General features: G+C 32.9%; 1 protein-coding gene across 2 annotated transcripts in view; it reads left to right on the forward strand.

Annotated features, from left to right (window-relative positions):
* LOC148956895 (uncharacterized) overlaps positions 1–12,727 on the forward strand; it is a 36,686-nt gene extending 23,959 nt beyond the window's left edge. Inside the window, exons 7-11 of one of the 2 annotated variants that reach the window (XM_089096686.1) lie at positions 1,216–1,373; positions 4,380–4,524; positions 6,355–6,498; positions 9,473–9,592; positions 12,551–12,727. In XM_089096686.1, the coding sequence (XP_088952812.1) occupies positions 1,216–1,373; positions 4,380–4,524; positions 6,355–6,498; positions 9,473–9,592; positions 12,551–12,670 (687 nt within the window). In that variant the 3' untranslated portion in view covers positions 12,671–12,727. The remainder of the gene's footprint in view (positions 1–1,215; positions 1,374–4,379; positions 4,525–6,354; positions 6,499–9,472; positions 9,593–12,550) is intronic. The other variant, XM_089096695.1, reaches the window with a different exon arrangement.
* The last annotated feature ends 5,612 nt before the right edge of the window (positions 12,728–18,339 follow it).

The raw sequence follows: 18,339 nt of genomic DNA on the forward strand, positions 1-18,339 counted from the left end.
CACTATGTGCATTTGGGTTGTCAAAAGGACGCATCTCAGGAATGGCTTAGGGTATTCAGTTGGAACTTTCAGGGAATCCTGAAGGGGATGATCAATTGACAGAAAGGCAATGTGTGCACGCTAGTACTACTACTACTACTACTGCTACTTACACTATTACTACTACTTGGACTAACGGCTTGGAATATGAAGTTGAAAGAACGCTTGAGCGTTGCCTCTGATAAATCTTATATCCTATAGGTTTTTTTTCTCTTTCAGAATCAATATTTGTGAAAAAACATTAAACTTCACAAGTAATATGATGGAAATTCAACTTTATAAGCCCCCTCCCAAGTAGTAACTTAAATTGTTTCAAAAAATCATGATATTCGTTGCCTAACAATCCCCCCCTCAAAATAAAGAAAGACGAGTGAAATCTTATACAAAAGTATTAGTTCTTAATTTCAGAAGGCATAACTTAAACATTCCAAGATACACAAAAAAGTATAGAATGTTTTGTCTCATAATCTTTTTATCTCGACCAACCCAGGCATAAGTTTTATTCTTGTATCTGAAGAATTACTTTGTAAAAGTTGAGCAACTCCAAGTATGACAGATGAATAGACAATTTATTCAATGTGACTAAAAAAAATTCCTTATGTATTTTGCTCACAGACAATCAATTTAGGAAGAAAAAGTAGCAAATCATGCGTACCTGACAAAATCACAGATTGTTCGTTGTTTTTCTTTTAGCTTACCTCATATAATTCTGTAGTGCTGGCACATACCTACACTTGCATTATCATAGTATTTTAGGACTCTTCTCCCTTGCTTGACCAAAAATATGTATTCTAAGCCACTTAACCCGTTGTTCAAATAGTTGCACGAAAAATATGCATTTCTATGCACTTCTATGTCTAATAGGTGCATAATCAAGTAATCTTTGGTTGAATAGTATTTACTGGAATTGGATGCCTAGACCTAAATGCCTGCTTTCTTATGCATTTTAATTATTCCACATTTTTACTTCTTACTTATGCATTTCTCTTATCTTTTCTTATCCTTGTGCCTTATGCATGGAGAAATTCCTTGGCAACTGGGTGACCACATACTTATATCTAGGCAACTGGACAATATCTGGGCAACTGGCAACTGGTTACGGGCAATTTCTTGGCAACTGGATGTCCACATACTTTATATTTCCGTAAAGTGCTTTTAACTATTTTGATTTCTTAGGATATTTCTTCATGGCGTCAAAGCCTAGCAGAGCTTCACCCAGAGCTTCAAGATCAAGAATGTGGTGCTTTGAATGAACAAACTATTGAACGTGTTGCGGAATTGCAAGGATGCGATAGCAGGTACCAGCATGCAAATGCACGTAGTTGTCCTATACAGTATGTTATAGTTCCTTTTGTTTAATTTTTAGCTTTTTATGATTTATTATTATTTTCTTTTGGAACACCATAGGTGTCTATAGCTATTTACTTATTGCTGCATGAGATGTGCTTTTGTATTCGTTTGGCCCCTTCCTCCCCCGCACTATCCTACTAACCAATGAGAAATTCACATTCAATAGTAAATGTATCTTTTGTAAGCATTTGGTGGGACGGCAGCCCTTTCAAGAGGAAATCTAGCTATTCAATTGGCAGATTGGGGTTTTTAGTATGTAGTATTTGTTATGAGTTTTTTTCACCGGTTCTTGAGGGTGGGTGGAATTGGTGGCAAGAAGAGGTGGAAAAGAAATGAATTTTGCTTTGATGTAACCAATTCATTTTCTTACTTTTAAAGTTAAAAAAAAAACAAACTATAAACATGAAATCATTTTTTTAATATAAGAACTGCATGAAATATGTAGGTTTATTCCTAGAAAAGAAAAAATGAAACGGATGGCTGTAAGAAAAGAAGAAAAAAATCTTTTCATTCCAAAAGTTCATTGCGCCTTCTTTTTCTGAGGAAGTAACGTTATTTGATTTCTCTCTCACTTCTAGGTTTTTTTTCCTATCAATTTGGGATTGTTACACTATTCATACAATTTATGTTTCCAATTGAAAAGTAACACATTAAGAGATTGTAGAAAAAAGAGAGCATGAAATTTTGATTTTAGACTTCTTTATAAACTGTGCTCCATAATAAATCCACATCATATTGGTCCCAAATCTTGGAAAGGAAGTTTCTAATTTAATCTTGTAATGTAATAGTACTATAACTGATGATTTATCTTGGGACTGAGCCACCTGAGACCAGCATAGCTGCCTCTGCCTAAGCTGGATAAGATATCGAAAAGCTACTTCTGATGTTACAAAAGCTGGATTGGAATGTCAAGTCAAAAAACGACAAGAACCTAATATAGTTTAGAATTAGGCTTTTTAGGATTTTAGGAAAGTTGGATTGGAGTGTCGTGTCAAAAACGACAAGGGCCCAAATATAACACAGAATTGGATGGGGTGACTCTATCCTTCCCTATTCAAATTAGTGGTGTTCAGTGATCTCCACTAATTAATTTTAGAGGCTGTCAGTGATCTCCATTAGTTAAAATTAGTGGAGCTTTTTAGTCCCGTTTTAGGTAGTTAGGCCAGGAAATCGGCCTGTGGCAAGAACATCTACTTTTGACCAAAGACATAGATTTTTTTTCGCTATAGATAACCATCGTGATCACACCAACCTGCATGATATATCAATATTTTACCATAAACAGCTACATGGATGCCAACAGGTACTATTGTATTTTGAGCGGGATGACCCCAGATTATTTTTGCACTCGTGGAAAAATACTTTATTCAACAGCTTGTCTTTGTTTTGGGAAAAATTGCCACTTAAAAGCCTTTTGCTAACTTAAGAAACTATTGTGTTAACTGAACAGGATTGAAACTCCACGAATAAAACTTCCTGGATTCAATCTAATAAATAAATAACATTCAGGGAAACTGTTCACCAAGTAGCTTCGCCCGTCCGGGACAGGGACTTTTCATAAAGCTAGGGATTTTTGTACTTGATGAGTAGAGGTTTTAGATGGACTAACAGCTTAAATTTTTTGATGAAAATAGGTCCTAATCTTCAAATATTAAAATCTGGCTGAATGTTCAGCTTGAATCCTGGGAGCAACCATATCCCAGGAAAGTAGACTCCAAGCCACATTTGAATTTTTTTTTCTAAGTTGACCTGTCATAGGAGGAGGGATTTTTTTTTTGACAAGACGTATTACAGTAATTTGTATTTTAATCCATTACTGTAAGTTTCAATCATTTCTCACAGCTTTTGGGATTATCAATATGCTGCTGAACTAATATTTCATATTCTTCCTGAAAATTAGTATATTTCTTTCGAATAGCTCAAATTTTGAAAAATCCTTTCTTTTAGTATCCTCTTGAAAAATACTTTCCCCTCCTTTTTAGATTTTGAAAAATATACTTTACCCTCTACCCACACCCCCCAATTTCGTGCATTGACGCTCCTGATTATATGCTTTGCTCGAACTCATATTTGACTATTACAAGGTTTCAATATCTTTTATATTTTTGATCAAACTCAAAAATATGGTAAATGCTCAGTCTCCTCTACTTCCTTGACACCAACGTTGGATGAAATTGTTGATACAAGTAATAATTTAAGCCAATTTGAAAACACTGTCTTTGGAATCTTTCTGATTCTGTACTTAAAATGAACGAAGAGATGGAGAAAGATCTCCTTAATAAGAGAAGGAGAGCAGCCTGCCCCCCAAAAATTATGAATTTACGATCTGACAGTTGCTGTCTTAAGATTTTCTGATAAAGTGCTAGTTCTTTTACTGCAGTGATGAAATTGCCTTTCTTTGCAACGAAATCGCAGGCACGTACTTTTGGTTACGCTTAAGTGTTACAATGCCTTTAAAAAGCTTTTTGTTCCGAATCAATGACCCATGGGTTTCAGTAGTGGTTCTTAATGAATTGGCATGAAAATTCAAACTTGAGTGGTAAAGGGTGAGGGATTGAGGATGGGGTATCTCCCCTTAGGTATTTATTTCTTTTTTTTAAAGTTTTGATGTTGCTCCTTATTTTTAGTTGAAAAAAAATTATTTTTTAAAATTTTAATTTCCGGTCGATTTTCAAATCATGCCCAGGCTTAACCTAAATATGATGTAGGCTACGATGTAGGCGGCCGGCCCATAAACCTCGGATTTCTTGCTGGTAAATTGTATATATCTATAATTATACTTGTTAATTTCCCAATTTTTTCGTTTTCCCAATTAAGAATTAAAATGTGACATTGTAGCTAATTAAAATTTTAGACAAAAAGAGAAAAAGTAATAAAAACAAGCAGATGTATCTGAAACTCTGGGAGACTTCTAAATTACAAGTCTCGAAAATTAAAGAAAACATTAAAAATAATACATTTCACTTACGTTGTATAACCTTTATTTCTAGCAATGCAGCTTTACCTAGACCTCAGTCAAGGCAGCAGCAGCAATTGAGTTCTCAACAGCTTGACTTGTACCATTCAGATTCATACCAGCAAACTACTCAACAATCATCCCAGCGGCAGTATCCTTTGGACGTTCCCTATTATCAGGTACATCTTCTTTAGTTTTAGTCCTTTTGATCATCGGTTCTTGCTGGAACAAAGGTTATCTCGGTGTCAGCTGTAGCTGCAGTTTAGTAATGAACAAACCCATCCAATAGTAACTGAAACAAGTTTATGAAAACGAAATATTTTTAGAAACAAGTTTTGAAGGAACTTGTATAGTGGCATATATTATCCCTGTAAGACGGTTTTGGAAATAATATCTTTCATTTACATACATCATTTTTGTAGACTATTGAAATTGCCCTTTTTAAAAACCTCTTAGCTGGGCTAAAGTGCCCCACCTTGACCAACAAGAAAGTTGTATTCGTGCATTTATGGGAATAACGTGTCTATTGTTTATTTTCTATCAAAGGATAGTCATATCAAACCCGAGGTCATATATAATCATGAGAGGGCTTATTTGAAGGAAATCAAAAGTTCTAGTGCCTTTTTAAGTCATAAAATAGATTGCGCCACATTAAAGTTCTGTTTTCTGATATATAATTTTTTTTCTGGCCAATTAGGACTAAAAATTTTAGATAGCAATTCTGAAATCGACAGTGTATAAAAAACTGCATTTATCCTCATCCAAAGCTTTCCGGGGGGGGGGGATTGCTAATATCAGGATGGGGGAGATAGAAATAGTAAAATGTGTAACTTTATTTAATACTAATTTGGTCCTCGTTTTGAAATCAGTCTTTTGTTTGCTTAAAATATGATGTTTAAGTTTTCCATTCCCATTTAAGCATTGCAGGAGTCGAATTCACTTAGTATTTTGTTTTATGGTTTGAAGCTTCAGGTTCATTAGAATATTTTTTCGCAATAAGAATCTCTACGAAACAATTTATGGAAATTAATTGGTGGATCCAATATTAAATATTTAGAAATTAACTTGACTAAGAAAAAAGGAAACATTTACTTAAGCTCATTCTCCCTCTTCCAACGTCAATAATTTGTGGATTTTTCCTCCAAAAGGGGATTGGTGTATTCGTATATTATATTAATTTAACAACCAGTATTCATTTCTCTGTTGCTTGTTTTTTTGCGTATGCTCGACTTGGCTTTTGAGGCACAGTCAACGCTAATTGTGAACAATATTCGAATAAATTATTGTCAAAAGTTATGGAATAACGTCTTGCATTATATTTAATCTACCAAATTTTAATTAGCCACCTAATTCAAATTATTTGATTGATTTAGTCTTTTTTTCAGTATCATTCTATCCCCCGACCAAATTTATACTTAAGTGAGATTGAAAGTGAGTGAGTGAGTGAGTGAGTGAGGGAGGGAGTGAGTGAGTGAGTGAGTGAGAGAGTGAAAGAGAGAGAGAGAGTGAGAGAGAGAGAGTGAGAGAGAGAGAGAGAAACTATTGGTGTGAAGACTTCTATGAGCGGAAAAAAGAAGAAGTCAACCAAACAGCTAAAAAGTAAATTCAAAAAAAATGTGGGAATTTTGTTCAAGTTTTTGCTCATTTTTGTTCGAAGCTTTGTTCATTTTTGCCTTCAGAAAAAATCATTTATTTTAGTCAGACGCTTATGTCTTATTTTGTTTTTCAAGGGGGAGATAACTATTTGTTAAATCAGTTGAGTTGTGTAAACATGGTGAGAGGTTCTAAAAAAAATCCTAGAACTCGGCATATTTTAACGGTAAATGGTATGACTCTGTGAACCTATCAGGTTCGAGCCTAATTAAGGTCTTAATTCAATAATGGACTGAAAAAAGAATGGGAGAGCCGGAAAGCTTGTCATCATGATCGAATTATATGTTTTGTGGCTCTACGTTCTTTTTCGTTTTCTTCGCCTTTTAATCCTTGGATAAGAGCTTGTTCTTTTCCAGAGACCTCTCATGTATGAATATGAAAGCCCAAATGGTCGCTTTGGCGAAACAGTCAACCAAAATACATTTAGTTCTCCTCGGAGCAGACTGAGTAATAGGTCAAGTTGGGCAGAGGGCCAGCATTTCTCTCCATCCTCAGTGACGGTAAGAACAGTAGCTTCATCTTCTAATTTTACAGTATAAAGGTAGACTAAAAGAAAAATAAGGCAAGATAACCCGTAGTTTTCATGAGGTTAAGTGCATGGACTGAGAGAGAGAGAGAGAGAGAGAGAGAGAGAGAGAGAGAGAGAGAGAGAGAGAGAGAGAGAGAGAGAGAGAGAGAGAGAGAGAGAGAGAGAGAGAGAGAGAGAGAGAGAGAGAGAGAGAGAGAGAGAGAGAGAGAGAGAGAGAGAGAGAGAGAGAGAGAGAGAGAGAGAGAGAGAGAGAGAGAGAGAGAGAGAGAGAGAGAGAGAGAGAGAGAGAGAGAGAGAGAGAGAGAGAGAGAGAGAGAGAGAGAGAGAGAGAGAGAGAGAGAGAGAGAGAGAGAGAGAGAGAGAGAGAGAGAGAGAGAGAGAGAGAGAGAGAGAGAGAGAGAGAGAGAGAGAGAGAGAGAGAGAGAGAGAGAGAGAGAGAGAGAGAGAGAGAGAGAGAGAGAGAGAGAGAGAGAGAGAGAGAGAGAGAGAGAGAGAGAGAGAGAGAGAAAGAGAGAGAGAGAGAGAGAGAGAGAGAGAGAGAGAGAGAGAGAGAGAGAGAGAGAGAGAGAGAGAGAGAGAGAGAGAGAGAGAGAGAAATATAAGTTGGATGAAGAAGAACGGGAAAGAAGGAATTATAAGAAAGCTCAGGAGACAAACGTTTATTCTGCACTAGGGATAGTTAATTTCTTTCGCCGCTGCCCATACTGGACGTTCTAATTAGTCTTAGTATTTTGTGTATTCCTTTTTCTTTTAGTGAATAATTCTATTTTTTGATATTTAATAAGTATATGATATTTTCTATAAAACGTAAAAAACAGTTTAGAAGTCAAACAATATCCCCAAGCATTATGAGGATATTGTATTATCCCATTATGCCGCTGCAAGCAACATCTATGCAAGCAGCACTCCGCGTAAACTCTTGAGCTGTGATTTCTAAAAGCATTAAAAAACATAAATACGTATATACACGCCTTTGTTACTTTATATGTTTTTCCACTGAGGAGATTTGGAATATTTGAATTTTTCTTCTTTTACTTGTGAATCCTCCGGTTTGGTTTTTGCCATTAGAAACAAAAATTTTTGCCCATTTCTTAGTTAAATTTTACCTGTCATATATATCTTCCCCTATCTTTCTGCCACAGTAGACAGAATATACCAGTAAGCTTATCGCAGATCATTTCTGGTCTTCATGATCAAAAAGCTCCTCCCACTTATTTCTGCATTAGCTTGTTTCTGCATTAGCCTTATTTCCGTTTGTTTCAATGCACTTTGATGGAAACAGTCGGAAATAGACTAACCTATATTCCCGCTAATCTGACTTCGCCTATGTTTATATCATCAAAAACTTTCTCCGGAGCACTCGCACCCCGGTCAGGGTTTTTATAATGGGTGAGATAGAGAATGAGCATACTGGATAATATATGAACTGTGCTTTCTGCGAACAATACAGCTGAAAATCTGTTAGTATTGCTGTTAATCCCCATTTTACACCTCCAACTTTTTACAGAGGTGTAAGAAATAAAAATAGTAACGAAATTCATTTTATCCACGTCGGTTAATATTTCTGTTAATATTCCAAACGAAAAAAAGTATTTTTAAACATAGAAATAGTGGTTTGTTACTCAGAAAACAAATCATTTAGAATTAATATTTTTGTTCCAAAGGAACCTAAGGACAAAAATTATTTGAATGATTATGGGCTGTATCGATTCATGTGTTTGACTTGATATGTGTCATCAAAGACTGTTTGGCTTGATTGATGTGAAACTTTTCTTGAAAATTGACTGGACCTAGGAAATCTCAACGAGGAGAATGCATTATTTAGAAAACGGCGATTACATCTATACTTAGCTTCAAGAACTCGAAGCTATACTTGGCTTCAGCTGCGAAATTTTCAGACTCTTAAAACTGTTATGTTATTGTTATTGCCCTCTTGTTTACCGAAAGAAATAACGACTGTATGGGCCATCACTATCATAAAGAATATTCTAACAAAGCAAAATTTTCCGACAATATCGCTTTTGCACGAAAATGTTTATGACGATTGTGTTTTCCTTCTTTGATTTTTTTCCCTGCAATATAGTAAATTTCAGTCTAGTGAAGGGACAACCCTGCTCAAAAGGGGGGAGTTCTCTTTTTTTTTTTTTTTAACTTGGTTTATTTAATTCCCAACAATTTTTGGATCGTGAATTGCACGAAGCTCTCTTCTTCTAGTCGTATTTTATTTAGTTTTCAGCAAATTCCAGTTTATCCCTTAACATTTAAATTCCTAGTTTAGGTAGAAATGAATATATAGAAAATATTACAGCTTACGTTAACAGTTTAACTCCCTATAGACTGACTTCAGACAGAAAGCATGGGTATTTACAGATCACGGACAAAAAGATGTGGATACCCGAATTCATATTTAAAAGAAGACAAATACGAACTGAAAAGAAAAGGACGGTAATATAAAACTATAGTCAAGTTGGAGAGAAAGGAAAGTCTAAAAGTGAAAGTGATGAAATAAAAGAAAGGCTATAATTTTTTTTTATTGTAAACTCCATAAACTATAATAAAACGTTTGGTACATTTTAGTCTGTTTTTTTTTTTATTTATATTTGTTCTGTTCACATACAGCATATATTCGATCTAGTCGATATAACTTTTAATCTGTCAATTCCATGGTTTTGTTCTTTTTGCGAAATGTTGCATGCTTCTGTAGCTGAGTATGCTAACTAAAATGCAACGACATTTGTCCCAATAATAAATTCTAGGGCCAGTTCTGCAGAAATCTGAACTGGGAGCGAACTGGGACCAGTTCAGCAGAAATCTGAACTCAGCAGATATATTCTATGTTGGTCCTTACTTTTTCTTTGTCTCTTAGCTTTCTGAGACTGTGATAAAAAAAGAGAAATTACTACCCTATTTTAGCGTTAAGATTTTATTAATACTTTTTTTTATAGATGGACAACTGGGAGCGGAACGAGCAGTCGCCATATGATCGCTGTCCACCAAGATATCAAATGCCACATGACCTTCGCTTTGTCAATTTACCACCAAGAAAACAATATACAACGAAAAGAGTGAGCAACATTGTTATTTATTTAATTATGTCTTTACTTATTGAAGGGTAGCACCTTTATTTTTCCTATACTGAACAATGTTCTCTTGTGATCCTTGATTTGCTACTAAAGTTTCACAGTTTTATTATCGTTCAATTCACATAATGCGTGTAAGACATCGTAATGACGACTCATAAGATTTTTTTTAACTATGGCGCTTCATTCGGCACTTATTATATATCAACAATTGAAATTAATCATTTTTTTACAATTCTGAGAAAGGTTAAGCCAGCTTTGCCTCTCACTGAGATTATTTGTCTGGGCTGTACTCCAATTAGCCATGGCTCTCAAGTCTTTCATCACTTCCACCAAGTTGATCTTAATTCAAAAATCAAAGGACTCGCTCACCCTTCCAGTATGTAGAGAACAAAAAAAATAACACATGATTAATTTTCCATAAAAAAAATTTTGGTCGCTAAAGACTTGGATCCTTGTGTAAAATGTTGTACTCGAAGTTATAATTTTAATAAGATACTGCAACCTTATATGCTCCAAGGACCCTGTTTTTACCTGAAATTTTTATATGGTACCGAAAAATCGATTTGGATTTTTAAATTAAACGCTTTATTATTATGCTTCACAAGACCATATCCATACCAAGTTGTTACAAGGCTTGAACTCCCTCACTTATCCCCTCACTCCTTTTGGTATGTAGAAAAAAATAACATAGCTAAAAATAAAATAACATAGCTAATAGAAAAAAAAACATAGCTAAAAATAACATAGCTAATAGAAAAAATAACATAGCAAAAATAATATAGCTAGAAATAACATAGCTAAAAATAAAATAACATATGAAATAACATAGCTAATAGAATAAAATAACATAACTAATAGAAAAAAATAACATAGCTAAAAATAAAATAACATAGTTAATAGAAAAAAATAACATAGCTTAAAATAAAATAACATAGTTAATAGAAAAAAATAACAGAGCTAAAAATAAAATAACATAGTTAATAGAAAAAAATAACATAGCTTAAAATAAAATAACATAGTTGATAGAAAAAAATAACATAGCTTAAAATAAAATAACATAGTTAATAGAAAAAAATAACATAGCTTAAAATAAAATAACATAGTTAATAGAAAAAAATAACATAGCTAAAAATAACCAAGCTACAATAATGTAGCTTGGGAACACGTAAACTTTTTTGATATTAGCTCGGAAACAGAATTCGTTTTGTACCACAATTTTTAACGATGTTTTTAAAGGATGTTTCTTGTTTGAAAACAAAAATGGATTGGGGATTTGTTTTAGAAAGACACTTTTAATCACTTAAAAACATTTCTAATTACGCTTGTTTTGCTGAATGTATAATTAGATTGTTTAGTCCTGATGTTTTGCTTACCAATTTCTCTTCTTTTAATTTTGATATATATATATATATATATATATATATATATATATATATATATATATATATATATATATATATATATATATAAATATATATATATATATATATATATATATATATATATATATATATATATATATATATATATATATATATATATATATATATATATATATATATATATATATATATATATATATATATATATATATATATATATATATATATATATATATATATATATATATATATATATATATATATATATATATATATATTTATTTTTATATTTATTTATGTTGGTATAATTACCCTCATATAATTACTTACAATTACCCTCATATAATTACTATCGTAATGAAGACCTTTTCCTCAGCTAGAGGTGAGCGGAGAGTCATTGAGGATCTTATCAGTTGCTAAAAATTTGGGAATGGCAATCTTTGGCATCAGTTTGTCTGTTATCTTATGTTGTATACTCTAAAAAAGTATTATTAAACATAGAAATAGTGGTTTGTTACTCATAAAAAAAAATCATCTAGAGTTACTTAGAATTTATGCCGTCTACCGTACCACCTTTTGAATCACTGTTACTGCTTTGCAATCCAGATCTCTCTGTGTTTAAACTTCTTATTTCCTTCTTTATGTCAACTAAGGCTCTCCATACTCTGATTCATGTTATTGGCAAAACATGCTCAGACTTTCTATTCTGCTTTCGCGTTATTCAAGCTGGAACAAGCTGGAATTCAGTAGTATATTCTGAGATCTGATTGAATCTAACTTTAAATTGAATTATTGAAGGCCATGAAAAAATTCTACAATTTTTTCGTCTAAATTTATTTTCTCTGTTCGAAATTTAGGCTATCACTCTGATTATTTTAGACTTTTTTGGTTTCATTTGTTAAAATGTTAAATCTCTCTAAAATCACTTGAACAGATCAAAATGACGTGATTCATTCTTGGCTTCTCGTTTTTTTTTATTTTGAATCTGCAGCGGTCTTCCATTATGCGCCTTCCGATTACAACAGAACAACTGACCCTTCGTGTGAGGTAGGATGTAACATTGATAATTTTTATTAGGATGTATTCTGAAAATGGGAATTTTTTTTCTTTAACATGCAAACGATCTGCAGTAGATAATATTCATCAACCATTTTCTAAATCAATTTTTTTGCGTTCTATATTTACATAGTGCATTTAATATAAAAATTTTATTTTAAATATTTATTTTTAAAAGACAATATTTCTCATTGTATTGTGAACCCCGATTCATGCTCTAAATGGCTTAAAGTCGACAGCAATAATTGAAATACATACTTCTGTTGCTACATATTTTTGCAAGGATTTCTTTTGTTAGGAACAAGACAAGGGAAAGTTGTGTGGTATGAAAGAATATTAAACTTGATAAAATGTAAAATTCAACAAATATTTGCGTTATCCTATGACAAGTGATTAGACTGTTCTGCTATTAAGGTTTTGCTATGTTCTGTTACTGTTCTGCTATGTTCTGAAATGTTCGAAAAGCGAATGCGACAATAATGTTTGTTTGTTGTCTTTATAGGCATCGAACACACTAACAGCAGCGAGATACCTAGTAAAGGATATGACCTTGGCTGAGTTAGATCACTTAGAAATGGATATAATGGAAAGGAGAGACGAACTACTTAGCTCTTTAAGTTAATCTAATTATTTTAATTTGAAAAAAGGTATATGTTTTATTGAAATCAGGCACGTACGCAGGAATTTGTTTCGGGGGGGGGGCCAATTTGTTTCGGGGGGGGGGGGGGCAAATCCTTCAAACCCATTATTCTGTGAGAAAAATCAGAAAATTATGGGAAAATGAAAAAAATCGTGAGATTTCGGGGGGGCCCGGGCCCGGAGGCCCCCCTGCGTACGTCACTGATTGAAATGGTGTTTTTTGTGTGTCTTATGTTAATGCTATTGTGATTTCGTATTCTGAAGCTGTCATCAAAGACCGACAATAAAGACGAAAAAAAAGATAAATGACTTAGGAAGTTCCCGTAAAAAAAAGTTGGTTTAGAATTGTTTTTCTTTCTAATATACCTTTGCATCATTAAGATTGATATCATTGTTTTTGTAGAATTTCAGTTTCAACGAACATATAAATGTGTCATCAACTTGAATATCAAAATGTGTCTTTTAACATAAAAATAAGTTCCGGATCAAGTCCGTATCCAAGGGGGGGGGGGGGGTACTGGGTTTGAACCCCCTCAAAATTTTTGTCCGACTCAAAACATAACAAATTTTCAATGTGTTTAAAAAAAAATGGTCCTTCGCCGCTGGAACAAAAATCCTCAATACGCACTTGTTCCAGATACCAGCTTTTATTCACATTATAAAATACTAACTGTCGCATCACCATGAATCAAATGTAATTAGTTTAATTACATTTGAGGAATAAGTTTAAGTTTTAACCACTGAACCGAACTATTTTACAGAACCATATGTAATTTTATATGAACTATATATAACTATATGAACCGAACTATATGTAATATTGAAGTGTGTAAGACAACTGATCAAATTTAAGAGTTGTCCATTTTAACAATGATTTAAATTGAACGGGGAAGATTTTTGAAAATATTCGTTGTGAATATTTCACTGCTCCGTTGTTTTAGTCTTTATTGGACAAATGTCCTGATTATTATGCAGACCTTTTTGCGAAACAAAATGTTTTATAAAAATGCGAAGAAAAAAAGGACTTCGTTAAGCATGATGCCAAAGTATTTAAAAATTACGAAATTGAATAAGTTTTGACAGTTATGTGCAATTTACCTTTAAAGGAGCTGTCCTGGGATCTTGTATATAGGATAGAATAATAATAAAAAAAAAAATACAGGCTATTTAACACTAAGAATGGGAAAACATTTCGTAGACACAACGGAAAATAAATACGGTTACTAGTTTCGAACCCTTTTTTTTTTAATTAAGATTTTAGATTTGAACCCTTTTTTTAGATCTGACTTTTTTTAGATTCCCAATTCTGGAATTAAAGTTTTAGGTACATATGTAGATTTAAAATTTACAATTCAAGATTCTGATTTGATCTTTTCATACGATTAAAAGGTTTCTAGGTGCTCGGGTGGGGGGGGGGGGGGGGTATTCACCTCTTTCTCATCTTTCATTCTCTCAATTATTGTCTATTGCTCATTTTTGCTCCCTTTTGAATTCATTTAACATTTGTAAGTCTAGTGAATACGATGCTAGCAATAAAGTTATTTCATTAGGATCTTCATCATTGAGCTATACTATGTTGTTTCCAAGTCGTGGGATAAGGGATAGATTATGAAAACAATAAAAATACAAGGAGTTTTAGAATCCCGAAATTCAGGAACCGTGGAAATTACTATCCTTTAAATAGTTTTTTTTTTTGTAGTAAAAATACAAATTATTGATTTTACAACCCCTACCCTGTTAAAAAATTGAAGAGGTAGGGTTTTTTTGTGAATCATTTTCATTCTTAAAGCACTGTTATACGAACTAATAAACTTCATTGTATAAATTCGAGTTGATGGGCGGATTAATAGCCCTTCTTCACATTTAAGAAAGCAGGGAAGATGTTTCTTCAGAATCCTCATATTTGAGTTAGATGGCGTTGCTTCCACATCATGGAACAAGGAATAAATTGTAAAGACATCAAAGAATACAAGGATTTCTAGAATCTTAAACTTCGATTCATCATCTAAGTGATTTCATTGAAAAGAAAAATTTTCAATGAGTATTCTGAAGTATAGATTGCTGTTTCTGGCTGGAAATCCCCTGTTAATATCCGAAAAAGGGAAATAATCTTAGCGTTTGAGTTATATTAGAGCAAGGTTCAATATTTATATTTAAATTGAGCATATAGAAAACCATGATAAATAAACAAGGTATAGAAGGTATAGATACAACTATACCGTGTTGTATAGTTGTATAGATACAACTATAAAAGGTATAGAAGCTATAGATACAACTCCAAAACTTGAGATCATAAAAATCCTTGGGTTAGGAATTTCTTCTGCCTTGTAAACCACAAGATCTGCGATCTTATTATATTTAATTTCATATGGCTACGAATGTGGAGAAGTTCAATAGAATTCTTACAAATAACTTTATCGTATCCCCTTAAGGATGTGATCATCAATAATGTAATTTATTTATTTTTAATAGATGAATTGAACAGAGGGAATGTGAGAAAATTTAGATGTTCGTTTAAGGAGTGTCAAGATCTGTTGGAGCATCTAATTTAAGGGGAGAAGGGGGCAAAAATACTTAGCCTCAGGTCGAGGACGTATGTAGACGCACCAACTTGCTACTTCACTAACTAATAGTCTAAACCGGAGTCTTATTTTCTTAATTCACTTGCCCTTTTGTAGTCCAATAGCAATATAGATTCCAGTATTTTACAGTACCCCAAAATATAAATGAATGTGTCTATTCTCGTCCTAATATGTCCTTTACAAATATGAATTACTGTTTTTGGAGTAGTGGCCCATTTAAATTTGGCCAGCTGTTTTAGTAGAATCATCTTATGGAAGATTTAGTGGGACTACTTGTTATTCAGAACGACTCTTACTTTTCAGCTTTTTATTATAATACTTGATTTGCATTTGTGTTTACATCTAGTAAGCATGTTTGCTTGGGTTTTAGTAGAGGGAGCTGATAAACCCTGAAATACTTAAGAGCCACGAGATAGAATATCTGGTAACCCATTTTAAGGAATCCTTCTGATGTCCTAACGAGTTCTTTACTTGTGAGCTCTGCGCAACCTGTTTCAGATTTTTCGAACGAGTTTTCTTTGGCAATGCAATTTTGGTTTTATTCTGGCGTATTCTTGAGAATTGCCTTTATTTTGTATTCTATGGTGTTTTGACTTGTTTCTTCCGCACAAAAATTTTATAGATGGCTCCTGAAAAGTCTGTATAATCATTCCTGTTAATGTTAGGTTAAACAAACTTTTAGGTTTGCCGAAACTTTTTCACTGCTCTTAAGCTTTCTAGTACTTTGACTATTATGTCTTGTTCAGGAGCAAAGTCCTGAAAAAATATACTCTGATTTTTTTCTAGCTTTCCATCAATAAAAATAATTTTCATTTTTAGAATTGAAATTCTTCTCCGCGTGCTTTTACGTATAATTTTCTAGATAAAAAGAAACTGCATCGATAGTTAATGTCTTTTTCTTTATGTTCTCACAGAACAAAAACAACGTTGATTCAGCGCTCTTCATGTGCTTACATCCGTGTATTCTTGTTTTTATAGGTGTTAAATCATGCAAATAATATAAAAAGTTATATGGAAAATTGTAAAAATTTCGGTCTTTTTTTCGAATGTCTTTTTCGAATTGTCAACTGCATTCTTGCTTGACGGACACAAATAATGTACCCTTGTTTTAAGGATATGCTCCTACAGTATTCTTCTATTCCAGGGTTGACTGAAATTCGGTCCTTTAGTTTACCTATGTTGTTTCCCTTTTCTTTCCTTTGAACAATGATATTATTTTTTTCTTCTTTTGTATTTTAGTGCATGATCTGCCTTTGCAATGTGTCTCAATTTAATATGTGAATGTACTGAATGATATGTTTGTGGTCTGTTAAAGACATTTGAAGACAAAATAATGAAAAATCATGGTGGTGGAAAAATTGTGAAGAAATGGATCAAATTTTCAGTTATGAATTTAGTGCACAGGGAAGCCAAGAAGGGGCGAAAATTTCCTATTGTCTTCTGTATTTTTGAAGAGTACAGAAAACCGAACCGAGAAAAAAAAATTGAAGAAAAAAAATTCGTACCCAGCAAAAACCATAGAAAGATAGATATAGATAGATTTATTGCAATAAAAGCCGCTTTGGGCCATGGCAAAAAAATGGAAAATCACACAAAATAATAGCACATATTGTTGATTGTAAAAGTCGAAATAGAAGTGCTACTTTATTTATTTATTTTTATGTTTTTATTTCTCGCTGACCATAGGCTTATAATAATTCTTTGACTGATGGGCATAATTTATATTTTCCATTTGTGTTTCACCTAGCCTGTGTTCTGCTGCTGAAATTAGTTCAACTATTTTATAGTCTAAAAAAATCGAAGAAAAAAGACTTACTTTTAGAAAATATCTCATTAGATTGGAAGAAACTTGAAATATAAATTAAAATTTATTTGTAAATAAACTGTTATTATCTTAATTTAACTTATTTCGAATTCTTGGCGCATTGTCTGTTGAGTTAGTTGTTTTGGATTTTTATTCGTTCTAGTGCTAAGGTTTCCATTACGTTTAGTTTTCTGTTTTCTTCGGTATTGTTATTGATTATGTGAAATGACTCATTTTTAACTCTTTTTTTTCAGAGAATTTGGTTTTTAATGTATTGAAATTGAAAATATAACATTTTCTCCGACTAATTTTGTTTTATCTTTCTGAACTTAAGTCCAAGCATAAAAGCAATGCTGTTTTAACAGCCGTAAGGAACTTAACTTAATCTTGTGAATGTTTGATTTTTCTTTAATGTCATAAACTATACCCTTTGGTCATAGTAATCCATTAGGTGGTATTTACCTGTTTTTAATGCGAAAATAAGAAGCAAAGGCAAGCTAAGATAACATATAGTAAGCGGCTATTATTGTAATTAAAAATTACCGTAAAATGAAAACTCGGTAAGTAAAATTTGTAAAATAAGGTAAAATTGGTAAAAATAAGGTAAATAGCGTAAAATATGGTACTCCTAGGAAATAGGTAAAATTGGTGTTTTAGAGTTGCCCTCTAGCTACAAGGACAAATTGAGCATTTCTTTTTTATGCATCACTTTCAGCTTTTAATGAAATTTTTTAATGATTCTGATTTTCCTGGGCTTAACAAAGGTAATATCCCTTCATCTAGAGTTTCATCAAATTAATTAACAGCCTAGTTTATCCCTTTGGTAATCTTGTGCCTAGGGTTATACCTCAGTATTAGGATAGTATGAAAAATATCGATGTTATTTTTCATGTATTGGTAAAAGCACCAAACACAGTTAATCAAAGTGTTTTGTAACACTTTGATTAACTAAGCACTGGATCATAATAACAGAACATTCAGTCACTTTCATTGTCATCAAGACCGTCTACAACGTGGTAAGTCTAGTCAAGACCGTGGTAAGTCTAGCTCCTCTCCTTCAGACTCAGATTCTGATTTAGGTGACTGCCTGTTCCAAAGCCCCTCCAGACGAAAGTCTTGGATACGGCCCTGAGGATTATGTATCATTTTTTGTCTCCAATTTCCTGTCGTCTCTTTCTTAGAACTAATTATATGTCTATGGAAGATTCCTTCAAAGCAACTGCTGAAACACAAGGATCATTAAACTAGAATAAGAATTTCTTAAAG

This window comes from Artemia sp. Qi Xiang Cuo, chromosome 1 (assembly GCF_049724085.1).
Source record: "Artemia sp. Qi Xiang Cuo chromosome 1, ASM4972408v1, whole genome shotgun sequence".
Lineage (NCBI taxonomy): Eukaryota > Metazoa > Arthropoda > Branchiopoda > Anostraca > Artemiidae > Artemia > Artemia sp. Qi Xiang Cuo.